This window comes from Semicossyphus pulcher, unplaced genomic scaffold (assembly GCF_022749685.1).
Source record: "Semicossyphus pulcher isolate SPU_LCO1_2020_fin unplaced genomic scaffold, fSemPul1.0.p SCAF_7, whole genome shotgun sequence".
NCBI classification, from domain to species: Eukaryota; Metazoa; Chordata; class Actinopteri; order Labriformes; family Labridae; genus Semicossyphus; species Semicossyphus pulcher.
Window position 1 is genome coordinate 10,022,163 of NW_027211748.1, and position 12,884 is coordinate 10,035,046.

General features: G+C 43.0%; 1 protein-coding gene across 2 annotated transcripts in view; it reads left to right on the forward strand.

The window, feature by feature from the left end:
- Positions 1–12,884, forward strand: part of LOC138611703 (glypican-5-like) — a 101,484-nt gene that overhangs the window by 60,433 nt on the left and 28,167 nt on the right. For both annotated transcript variants that reach the window (XM_069684902.1, XM_069684903.1), the window contains one exon: positions 4,876–4,996. In XM_069684902.1, coding sequence (XP_069541003.1) covers positions 4,876–4,996 — 121 coding nt within the window. The remainder of the gene's footprint in view (positions 1–4,875; positions 4,997–12,884) is intronic.

The window sequence follows — 12,884 nt, forward strand, 5'->3', positions numbered from 1 at the left end:
GCATCAGAGCATTGAACTCATTTTCAGCGAGTACACGATGATTACTGAAGCAAAGATCCACATCAGCTTTGCACAGACTTAAAATTCCTGACTTAAAATGTAAAAAGGCCCCGAGCCCGGTATGTAACCTCTGTGTGCCTTTTAAACATGACGTGGATTTTGAGGCATGTCGAAAACATCAACAAAACTGCCTTTAATCATGTCAGAGATGATGTCCAGCCATTTGTCTCCTTGGCAGATACTCAAGATTATCTCATTATCCGTTGGGATCCTGGCAAAGATCTCTGCAGACAGCGTGCAGTATGAATGCAATTAGACAATCAGACAGATTACAATCCAACAGGCCTACCAGCTGTATGTTTATTTTATAATGATCGTCTCTTATTATACTAGATTTAATTCATACATATTAGATTAATTCTAGTTTTTAGTTGCTTGTTGTCGTATTTGTTTAAAGCAGCAACAAGTTTCCCTGTAGAAGAAGGAGAATGTGGAAATGCAACCTAGCTAATTGAATCCCTGGTGAGTTATTGTGGTCTCATTAAACCTTCCAGCCAGGCCTCGATGATCCGCCAAGAACCCAGCACAGATAAAAGAGAACCACAATCTACTTTACCTGGGGCGAATCTTCAGTACGCCCCCTCACTGAGCTTCAGCAGACCCTCTCTAAACACCCTTCATCACATGTTTACTCGGCCTTGAAGTGTTACTATTCATGCTATAGCCGAGCTTTGTTTACAGCATGTACACCAAAAAATGTCCACGCACACGAGTCCACTCAAAATTTTTCTTCTTCAGTTATCTCCCTGTGCACCTTCAAGGATGAATATTTCATTTGTGTTTTCTGCCCTGCAGCCCACGAGCATTCCTGCAGGCCTCCGAAAGATCAAGACGGTTCAGTTCGGGGTCAGCAGCGGGGAGTGGAGGTCACTGCTAGCAGTTGCTCCAGGCAGAGGGGAAGGCGAGAACAGACAAGGCTTGCCTTTAGGAAAGTGCATCAATTGGGCATTCACGGGGGGATGAGTCAATTCCATAGAAAGGAGTCAGAGAGCTATGAGTCAGAAGTCATACATGTGTAGGTAGTCATTTTGAATGTTTGTTAAAGCTGAATGTGTGAGAGCACGGACTGAAGCGTTATTCATGTATTAGCCACACAAAGGGAGATGGTATTTGGGCACTCAATCTTCTGCTATACAGTGAGAGCTTTTTGAAACAGTGTGTTGTTGCAATTGCCAGGAATCTTCTCATAACATCTGATGTCTGCCTCACATCCGTCCAGAAATGTGCAGCATTAATTGTCGGCCTATCAGGTAATCAGCTCCAGGACGCCCTGCTGTGTCAGTAGTCACGTCCCCTACATTATATCAAACATACCCCGGCAGTGAAATGTTCCAGGCCTATAGCATGCTGCCAAACGCACCCTGACACGTCCCTTTCATTAGCATCCCATCTGATGAGCTCACTTCCGCGCCAACACAGTTATCCCAAGCCAAGCCTGGAGACAGACACGCAAACGCTCGCGGACACGCAGGCCCCCGACTTTCAACCGCTGCTTAGGGAGCCGTTTGATTCTTCAATTTATCATTTGTGTCAGAGGCGGGAAGTTGAAAGTCCAAAGGCTATCGATTGTTTCCATCTTGACATGAGAGGATTCAGAGCCGCTGGCAATTAAGAGCTCCAATTGTTGTCAAAGCAGACACTGGTTTGCTGTGTGTGTGTGTGTGTGTGTGTGTGTGAGGCTGGGGGAGGGGTCGGGGGGTGATCCACTTTGCAGATACAATAAAGTGAAACAAGCAGTGGAAGCAGGAGGAGGGAATAAACAAGAAGGGGATGTAAAGTGATGTGTCGCGGCAGAGGGTTAAGCGAGAAAATTTTAGCATTTTTATGGGTCTGCTGTGTAAAGCGCTGTTTCAGCAAGCCAAAGGAGCGCAGACCTTATCAAGACACTGCTTAGATCACACGCCCGAGATTTTCAAGTTCAGCACTTTTATGATTGCCTCCGCTCATATTCACATGAACACTTGCAAGTGTGTGCACGCACAACCACATAAACCCATCCTTATGAACATATTCACTTACACAATCCATAATCACTTTATTAGCCTTGTACAGCCTGTGGAATTGGTTTGATGCCAGTACATGTCATTCCTCTCCAATGTTGATAAATCCTCCACGCATGGAAGATTAGCATCAACATATTATTCTCAAATTAATTTGAATAGCAGTGTGATGGCTGTGGGGGAGAAAACACACTGTATGTTCCTGTTGGTGTTTAACACCGGGGACTGGTGGGTAGCCTGAATATTTTGGATAAGCCTGGGGTGGGAGCGGGGTGAGTGAATGTGTTTGTTCTTTAGATGTCTAAAGCAGTTTCTGTGAGAGAGCGAGTCAAGAGAAGGTGATCTCTGTAATATTAATGGGCTTTGAAGTGTGTTTTCGCTGTAAAGCATTGATGAACTTCTAAAGGTCATAGTGTCTCAGCACTTCTCTACGACAGGCTGCTGTCTTATTATTTCCCCAAAATCTGTACTAAGTCGTTTCTTAGATGTTTTTACTCAGTTATCACTTTTAGAACAAGACTAGGTCCAAACCTAGTATGTGGCTGACCGCATCAGGTCAATGTGCACTTTTGTGGGCAACACCGGAAGCGTGGCGTCTGCGTGACAGCTGCGGGACGTGTTCATTTTCATTTGAAATGCATGAAAATAAGATGAGTCTTCACAATGCTGGCGTGACACGCACATATCTCGCGCGCCTCGCGCCCTGAAAATGTAGAGAATAGGAGGCTTGCGTGTTGAAATGAATCGTGATGAGTCCTATTGATCTCTGACTGCAATATTAACATCTCTTCCTGTACTAAAAGTCACAGGCATGGAGAGTAAAGTAGGTCAACACTTCCGGTATGATTTTTCAAAGTAAAAGCCTGCTCTGGAATTCTGACTCCCCTCATTTGTACACAATGCTTTTATTTTGAAGTGTTTCCCGGGCCGTTGTTGTTTTTTTATTTTATATTTTTTTTAAACTTTATTTGGCTTTGAAAGTACCATCACTCAGTCAGTCACTCAGTCAGTTACAGACCCATGTGTAGGGCTGGCCCCCGGCAGTCAGCCAACAATTACAAGTGGTCACTGTTAACATACTAGAAGCAATAATGTGTTAATTTGCTTGTATGTTATGAAAAAAATGGTTATTGGCAATTTAGTCTTTATTCAAATAGGTCCATTATGAAGACTAATTAAGCAATATCACCTGAGAGTGATGTTGTACTGATTGAATATCAGCACGGCTGTGATTCAGTTGCAGATAATCACAGCTGTGCTTATATTCAGTATAACAGCACAACCTCGAGTGTGATATTGCTTTTATACAACAGTTACACACGCGGCAAATAGTACAAAAAAGTGAAAATCAACGACAGATTGTTTTTTGCTCCACCAACTCAACTACACAACTTAACTGAAACTAGACTTTTGTTGCCAAGCAACCCAAACATTCTCCTGCACTCTGTGTCTACAGCTTACCACAGATCAGCTGTTTTTTATCATGCACATTTATCTGTAGGTTTTAATTTATCATCAGCCAGTGAAATAAGAGCCTGCTGTGTGATGCAGAGGCACCAGCTTAGTCAATGCGGACGTACACAGTCTGCTACAATGTGAGTGAAAAGTCCCAGTGATGATGTACTGTATATCAGCACTCATGGTATGCCTCTTATCCAATCAGATTACTATGTCGTTACAAACTGTTGTATAATTTCCACTAATGTACCAGTCACTTTATTTTATTAGGTAGTGCTAATAAATGGTGGTGTTTGACCATGACCTTTAACAGGGAGGATAGAATAAAGCAATAACACATAATAGAGCCACATTTCTGAATGCTTACAGGAAATTGAACATGAAAGAAATGTCTGTTTTCCTAGATTGACTTTTCACACACAGCACTGCAGTGCTCGCTCGCTCTGCAAAACAATACACATCCCAGGGTTCTAACATTTTTACCATTCAAATTATAAATGTCAAATGGTTTTATTCCAGAGCCTTAACAGTAGTTTGATATGTCATGGTACAACATTCATCACAACAGAACACAATTAAAACACTTCCCTTCAACATCGGGCAGCCGGTAGAAATGTTCGCCTTCCTGACATCAGCTCAAAAACAGCTCCGACAAAATCAACAGCTATAATCCTTGCCGAGCTGCAGACCCGCGGAGGAAGTCAGGGATTAAAGGGTCCAGCTCACCATGTCTCTCAATTTAATTTTTTCAGGCCTGTGCTCACTCATATTTTCATTTATAGTTTTTTTCAATCACAGAGGAACATAAAAGCTGCATTAAGTGCTTTTTAACCACATTTCATTCATTGATTCAATGCTCATTCAAAACATTTTGCATAATGGAGTTTCCGTGCTTCATGCTCTGTGTTTTGTCTTTGACAAATGAGGCCCTAATGGGTTTTTAGTTTATGCTGCAGAATTACTGTGGTTCAGTTGGCAGACTTGTAAACACAGACATTGATGGACTACATGATGTTTGTTTCTGTTTGGCTTTTTGTTTAGTTTGTTCAACAGTGAAAGCAGAATTACATCTTATTTTTTAAGCTTGAGTCCCAGATCCATTGTAGTCATTGAAATAGTATAATTACACATTGTTACATATAACAATAAAAAATCAACAATAAAGGCCCCCGCGGTAACAAATGCATACAGTACTGTAGTGCACGTTAAATCTCAGAATACAGCAAAATAACACAAAGACAATGCTGGTGTGCAAGCATTTCTTGTCAGTCTTACCACATTTCTGCCTCTGTTTAATACTATATATTCTTCTGTTTTGTTTTTAAGTGTCTAACTTACTGTGTCTTTTTCCTCACAGCTACACAGGCAGAGTTGTTGGGAATGGTCTGCACGCCCAGAGGCAAAACCCTGAGGTCAAAGTTCGCACCCCGAACCCTACGCTAGCTGAGGTGAAGGAGCGGTTGGAGCGCTTCAATCAGGTAGGCCTGCATTGCATTTCCTCTCTTATGAAGTTCAATATATATGTATATCAATACATACTTTTCTGTGTTTTAACATGGGATTGGCCTAAGGCTGCGACTGAGTCACTGGTTTGTTCTTCCATATTTCACACCTGATATATGAGACACCACTGAATGCCGAGGAGCTCGCTGCAATTACTGTACATGCCTAAACAAGGAGAGATAATGTTGTTACTGATTGGCTTCATTGTTTACCGTCCTGATTGTTTACTGCTGCCTTGTTTAAAATGGATAACAACATTCAGTTAAATTAATGAAGCATCAAGAGTGAATACAAACTTGAGCGTTAACTACAGGCTGTTTTTCTGTCGTTGTTTCAGAACAGTTTTTAGAATGACACCGACACAGGTCAGACGTGGAAATGAAGATTTATATAACCACTGCAGTTTTAATTGAAGTGGCTTTTCTGTAATTAGTATGCCTCAAACAATGTAACACACAGATGAACTACTGAAATGTCCTTGCCATTTTTCTCACATCCAAAGACTTGTTATGAGCGCAGAAGCAGGTATCAAAAGGTAAACTGAAAGGATAGAGGGTGAAAAGGGAGAAAGTGACTAAAAAAAAAAAAGTGAATTACTGCCGAAAGAAAGAAAAAAGAGAAAGATGAGAGGCGGGAGCAAAAGGTCAGGAGTGAGTGACAGATAGGCAGAGATGACACAAGCAGCTTCAAAGTGACACTGTTTGTCATGTAGATGGGGTTGAGAGCTGAAAAGGACCAAGAAGAAAAGGGCCATTTCACACAGTCCCTAGAGGCCATTTGAGGAGACAAACGGAGCAGGATTCAGTTCCCCTCTGCCTGCCTGCGCCTTTTGTTGCCCTGAAAATTATGCCCTCTGATAGTGCACCAGACATCTCTCACTTTCCTTCTATAATTTCTCCTGTTTTTACCCTTTTGCTTCCTATTTGATTGCTGAACCTTCTCTCTAATTTACCTTAAAAACTTGTTTGCCATTTCCACATTATTTATCATCCGCACCATCCCTCTTTCCTTCATCTCCTCCTTCCTCCTCTCATCCATACATATCCTTCCTCTCTTCCTCATGTGCACCTTGTATCACACATTTATCCCCCAGCCAGACTGTCCACCTGTCTGCCACTGACAGCTCACGATCATTTCTGTCAGACCGCAGCATCCCATTGTGCACAGCCGCTGTCAAGTGCCTTGTTGTCATGGTAACTTTGCAGAGTTGCACAGGTGTCCTGTTGACATTTACAGGGTTGAAAAGCGTACCTTGAATCTAGACCAGGTGGCAAAGCTTGGCTGTGCTTTGTGTTTGTGCCAGATAAGAGCAAAAAGGATCACAGATTGTTAGACTGGATAATGTGGACAGATTTTAATGGTACAGTACGTTCGTAACAGTTAAACATCCACAAATGCAGAAATATATTTTAGCACTTGTGGGCTCACAGCTGCATGGATGGCTTTACATAATTGCAGTATGCGGACATTAAACTGTAGAAAATATTTGCTCAAAATGTCTCACATCTGAACTCAACTTCAGACTTTTGACACGTAACTCTGGCTGCTACTTTCCCTGGTTACTTTCTGAACTTTTATACAAAGTGATTTTGTTCTCCTTAATTTTAATGTTATAAAACCCCCAAATGCCTTCCCGCCTCTCTAATCTCTTTAGGTCCTAAGAAAGGTACTTTCTCTTTCTGTCTACCTTGCCTGTAGTCAGACATCCAGTTAGCTATTTGTCATTAGAATATTAAAATACAGGAAATCACATCAATTAAAATGCCTTAATACATATGAGACATTTTAGCATAATGATGTCACCTGTCTTGTTGTCTACATTCCGAAGCAAACACTTGTCCCTGGCTCTCTTCATGCTCGCTACAGAGGCCTCAACAGATGTTTGGAGATGTTACGTAAGACACTTCCAGGTGGGCCAGTCAGTTCACAAAATAGGTTCATTTTCAGATTGATTTTGGCAAGCCCATCTGGATTCCTCTCCAAATTACAAACTTTATTGGACACCCTTTGTGTCTTTTAGGCAGTAAAGCTAATTGCAGTTTAATCAGGAGGGAGTAGTTCAGACATGATGCATCTATACAGTTTAGATTTGTTCGTGGTTAGGCACTGACTCACCTCAGTGATTGCACTGATTGCATCATTTGTTAGTAACCTAACCTTTAAAGAGGAGGTATTATGCTGTTTCACATTTTAAGACATACATATAATGTTACAATGTTAGATGTCCAGACTAAACGTGGGTGAAGTTTCAAATCTGGAGGTAAAAGTATGTTGGAGTAATCTCCAGGCTTCTCCTCTCAGTCTGCAGGCTGCTGTGAACGCCAGGTTTCACACATTTTTTTCTACACGCTGCTCTTTGGGACGTCATGAAGTGCAGCCTCAGCAGGCTTTGGGAGGGCTGGCCAATCAGAAGAAAGTGGGCTTGTAGGGGCGGGGTTTCTTAAAGGTATAATAAGTAGGATTTTCCCTTGCATTTTGTCAACACATTCAAACTGGGCCCCTCCTCCTGGGCTCTTCGTAAGCAGAAGCTCACTCTCACTCTATCGTGCGAGAACACGCCCACCCAGCCGAGCTAACACCGACAGCATCACGGTTACCTTTGCACTAGCATGCAAACCGCCGGTTACCGTTGCGCTAGCTAGCATGCTAACCGCCAGTTACCTTTGCACTAGCATGCTAACTGCCGGTTAGCTTGTCCTTCCCGGTTTGAGGCACCTATCCAATAGAAAGAAGTCCAACTCTGCATCGCTCTTTCGCCATGTTTGCCGGTCTGAATGGGGCCCAGTTGCTAATTTGAACCACTCCCACACTCACCTATATGCTATGATTGGCTCAGGGAACCACAACAGCGCCCCTCCTGAAAACGTCCCGTGCAAAGCAAAACAACAGAATGGATGCAGAGGGAAGGGTCTCACAAGGGCTGCACACACACTCACCAAGACACGTATAGAGGCCCATAAGTGATGATTTTATTATATTTGTAAAAGTTAATCTTTTATTTTTGTAGGAAAATCCTACTTATTATACCTTTAAAGAGGCAGAGCTGACTGAGTCGTTTCAGGCAGAGGCTGTATGAGGATGAAATATGAAGCTTCGCCCCCCTTTAAGTGTATAACTATTACAGCTGAGATTCTAGATGGCGCTTAGCACTACAGTGACCTACAAGTGCAGCCAACTGGATATCAGAGCAAAAGTGATTAGCAATCACTGTGTGGCTAAGCTAAAGGAGTAGTTTCTGCCATAGTGAGCTAGAAAGGCCACGCTGCTGTTCTCTTAGATCTTTGAGAAATTAAACCAATTGCACTGCACACAGCGGGTAGTTCAGGGGATGTGGGCGTACAAGGCATTACCAGCAAATATACAAAGCGGGCCCAGCTCTGTCATTTTAGAAATCTCAGCAGCCATTGAGGTGTTTGGCATTAATCAGAACCTCCTGAGAGGAAAGAGCCAGTAAAGAATCCCTCATTACATCTTGAATTGAATATATTCCTTTAAACATTACATTTATTGTTGTGAAACAGCAGGACAAAGTCAGAGTCTGGCAGCAGCAGTCTGAGAATAAAAACCTGGCCTTGACAGGAAGAAAAAGCTTAATCGAATGAAACATCGTTAAATAATGCATTTACAGAAACGTCTCTCATGCACTAATCAAACAAATGTCTCCACAGTCATCATTTGGGTCTTTATGTGTTTGTACCTGCACCTTTACCCTCGAGAAAACCACGCACTTTCAGTTTCACAGCGCAGGTTTTGAGAAGTCAATCCTTTAGAAGTGTTGAAGACTGATGTAAATAGCCTATTCAGGGTTAAATGTGGAGTTCGGTGTCACTGTTTGAAGCACAATTAGGTGTCTGTCTTCTTTCATCCTTGAAGCTAGTCTGCGCTGTTATTTTCAGGGTAAAAACACTCACAGTGGGCTGATTCAAAACAGCATTCATATTCTCCTTTTTGATTAAAGAGGCATTACAGGTATTTCTATGAATCCCTAATCTGAGCTGTTCCAAAATTTGAATAACCTCCATTTCCGGGATTAGCGAGGTTAAGACTTGTATATTTTTACCTACTGGAGAGTAGTTAGAGCCAGAGCGCGGCTGCTCTAAGAGGATTGGGAAACTGCTGCTGATGTATCGCAGTCTCTGACCCCTCATTTACCCTGGGTATTCTCCTCTTAACGCACTCAGAGCCGCATACATAATGTGTGTGTGTGTGTGTGTGTTGCCTGCATGTAAAGCACACACAGCACGTTCCTAGCTCACACAAACCTGCAGCAGACAGGTTTGCAGGCTGAAAGCAGACCGATGCATCCTACCGAGTTGCATGGGAATTAAAGCTAAAGCTGGAAATAACGCACAATCACACACAGGAAAAGCCCTAATCTCTTGACCTCCTATAAAATGCTCCATTAAGTGAGCAGGCCAAGTTATGGTCCTCCCATGTGTATCTTCTCTAGCTTTCCTCTTTCTCGCGCTCTGTCTCTCTGCCTGTAAATATCGCTAATGTGGACAATAAATGTTTCAAAGTGGAATTTTGATCCGCGGCCATCGGTCCAGCTGTTTTTGGGTGTGGATCTCCCTACAATGGTCTATCTGTTTCCACGCGAGGATCACGCCAGATCATTTGTCGCTTTGTCAATTTTCACTCCGGTGAATGCAGAAGTCGGTGGCAACAAGCAGAGCTGTGCAAAGAGGGGGGAAAAAAACACCCAGGCGATCATTCTCATGCTTTATGTTCTTTATTATTCTTTGGCAAACACACATGCACACACAAACACAGACGGCATCATTAAAAACAGTGAAATCTGTGCTGGATAGAGAGTTGAGAAGACGAAAGCGAAAGGAAAGAGAGCAGTTTTATGTGTGATTGATAAGACTGACTGCTGCTTTGCTGTTTGGTTTGGCCAGTGTCCCGGCCAGGTTCCACATCAGAGACGACGCACACGCAAATGCACATTCTCTTTGTTCATCCAGTCAATCCAAGGATCTATCAGCTGCTGCAGGGACTTTGTGTGTCGTCTTGTTTGTGAGGACGTTACAGTTAGAAGCCCGCTAAATTAAAGCAGGAAACAGTTTTATCTAAACTCGTAAAGTCTGTTTTCGTGACTTCAATATGCCTTTACAGTACATGTCCCTTTTTATGTTGCAGCAGCGCCTGCAGCAGCCAGACAGGGTTGGAGCTTTAAAGAGGCAGGGGGAGTCCAGGGATGAAGGGAGAGCGCGGGCTGAGCTGGCAGCCCGTCACAGGGAGGGGACAGATTCTTTCCACTTGAAGGAGATGATGGAGCTGGCCTTCGCAGGAGCTCTGCTGCTCTTTGCTGCTGCCGCTGCTGTGGCAACGCTACGGCAACAGCAAGTCTCACTGCCCACGGCTGGCTGTAAGCTGGGCTACCAAACTTCCCGATCCAGACTCTAGTTTGAGCGTAGCGTGTTTTTATCAACATAATTAAATGCAAAGCTGCTGAAAAAGCAGTGAGCTGGTTCTTCCACATTGGGTCACATTTACTCTCTTTATAGGTTTCAGCTCCATTAAAGAGAAAATATATGTGACCTGTTTCTGTTTCTGGCTCTTGGTTAAATCAAGTCAAAGCATGGTGCTCCAAAGGTTATCTGCAGCAGGGATTACAGGCTCCTGTGGCATCACGTGTTTAGGGAGTATTATGAAGCCAGGAGGAGGATTGTGAATTATTCATTTTGAATTGATGGCCTGTGAAAATGTTCTCAATTAGGGCTGGATATTGGCACTGATTTCATAATTTCATTCTGTTTTGATTATGATGGTCCCATTTGGATTGAATTTAATCAATATTGCATAAATCTAACATCAATTATCCTGGGTGATTTTGTTTTTACTCTACAAGTAAGCAGCTTTCATGACGCTCTATCCCTAACAATTCCTTTATAATAAGTTAAAACAGTCACATGCAAAGACCTGACATGTGGATTTTAAGATCAGTAATGTTCTGTAACACTCCACCAACATGAATTCCTTTCCTGCCGCTGCCTTATTCCAGCTTCTTAAGCCCAGTTTGAAGTCTCTAAGGCTTCTTCTTCCCAGCAGCAGCCTCCACTGACGTTGACCCTCACATCTCACGCAGCAGCGGACTTTCCATCAGCCAGGTAGCTGTTGGAACACGCTCTCAGAAAACCGCTGATGTCGCTCAAACCGTCACGCATTTCTCAACAACATCTCCATCGTTTCCCAGACAGAAGTTTACGGGCGCGTAGATACGCACACAAGCAATCTGCTTCAGTCTGTGCCTGAGAGGAGCAGGGTGTGACAGCTCAACGCCACAGTCCGTTGCTGTGATTGACTCAAGAGGGTTACATGAGGTCGTGGCCAATAAAGTGTCACTAACATTTAGCATGAGAGGCGGCTTGTACGAGCTTGTAGCGCAGGGGTGTGTTTCTCTGCTATTGTTTAAAGAAGGTTCCAAGTATCAGTCAGAGCTCTTGGGAAATGTACATGTTTATTTTGAAAGTAAAAGAAGTTTGTGTTTTGAGATTTCAGACTGATTTCGGGGAAATTGGTGGAGACTTTGGTCATTGGCAAATAAGGAAGTGATGAGGGAGTTTTTGTTGCAGGAAAAGAAACCGTGTCGCCATTTCGTTTTGTCTCATTGCTCCTGACACTTTCCTGCTTTAAGACAAATGTTTCAGTCCGGGAACTATTCAGCATCAACATATAGTCAGCTGCTTTGCTCTATTCTCCTCCTATAAATGATGTACAACCTGCATTTTACAATTGCAACCAAACTTAAAGGAGCATTGTGTAATTTTACTCTGAGCAATCTGGCAAATTTGATGTTGCAAAAAGACTCAATATTTTGATGGCTCAGAAATCAGGCGTGTGACTGAGACATTCCTTTGGTCCTTCTTTGTAAATTAAAGGGCCAGTTCGTCCTTTTTCAACCTCAGTCCTATCATACTATTATGGGCAGCTAATGCCATTAAAAAAAATTTAATTTAGCGCTGTGCCTTTTGGAGGACGCTATCTAATTCTCCAATGGGCCCTGGAAAACCTTCCCCAGATGACACGTCTTACGTAGTCTGGCGGAGGTTTTCAAGGGCCCAATGGAGAAGCAAGCTCCCTGGCTTTCTCAATCTAGGACACCCGCCTCCGATGTCATGTCTCGTTCAAAATCGTCAGACCTGCAGACCCGAAGTTTTTTTAGATTATCCACCGGTATATTCTTGTCGTATTTTGGATTCTGTACCGCTCTGAGCCACTGCCTGCAGCGAAAACGGTAGTATTTCACTCCAGCGTCTCTCGCTGGGCCGTTCCTTTCAGAGGGAGGGGCGCAATGCACGCTGGGTGTTGTAGGAATGTAGAATGGGCGAAACCACGAGCTGTTTGTACAACTTTCTCCACAGCTGTGGCGCCAATTTCAATTATTAATGCTTCTATGGATTACAGAGAACACCAGCTTTGACTGACAGTGGCTTTTTCCAGGGGCGAATTGCTCCTTTAAGGATGAGTCATGATTCCCCCCATGCGCGCATCCTTACATAAGGAGAAAGAGACAGCGATTTTCTTTTTCACAACTGATGCTTTTATTTTCACGTCAAAAAAACACACAACACAACAGTGTTTTTTATTAAACCCTGTGTTTTATAACACAGGGTTTAATAAACTGTGCATCTACCCTATATTATACACATATGCGGATCTTTTTTTTTACGGTGAGAATCATACTGTGCATAGATGTTGTAGACTTATGATATAGTAGTTTTACCTTTCAAAGTTTGCACTTGACCTCATTGTTGTTTATTTTTTCAGATGAGTTTCACACAGATCTCTTTGACGGCTGCAGAAATCTCCGCCACACCCATTTAACCGACACCTGGCGCGAATGCTTTCTTCTTCTTT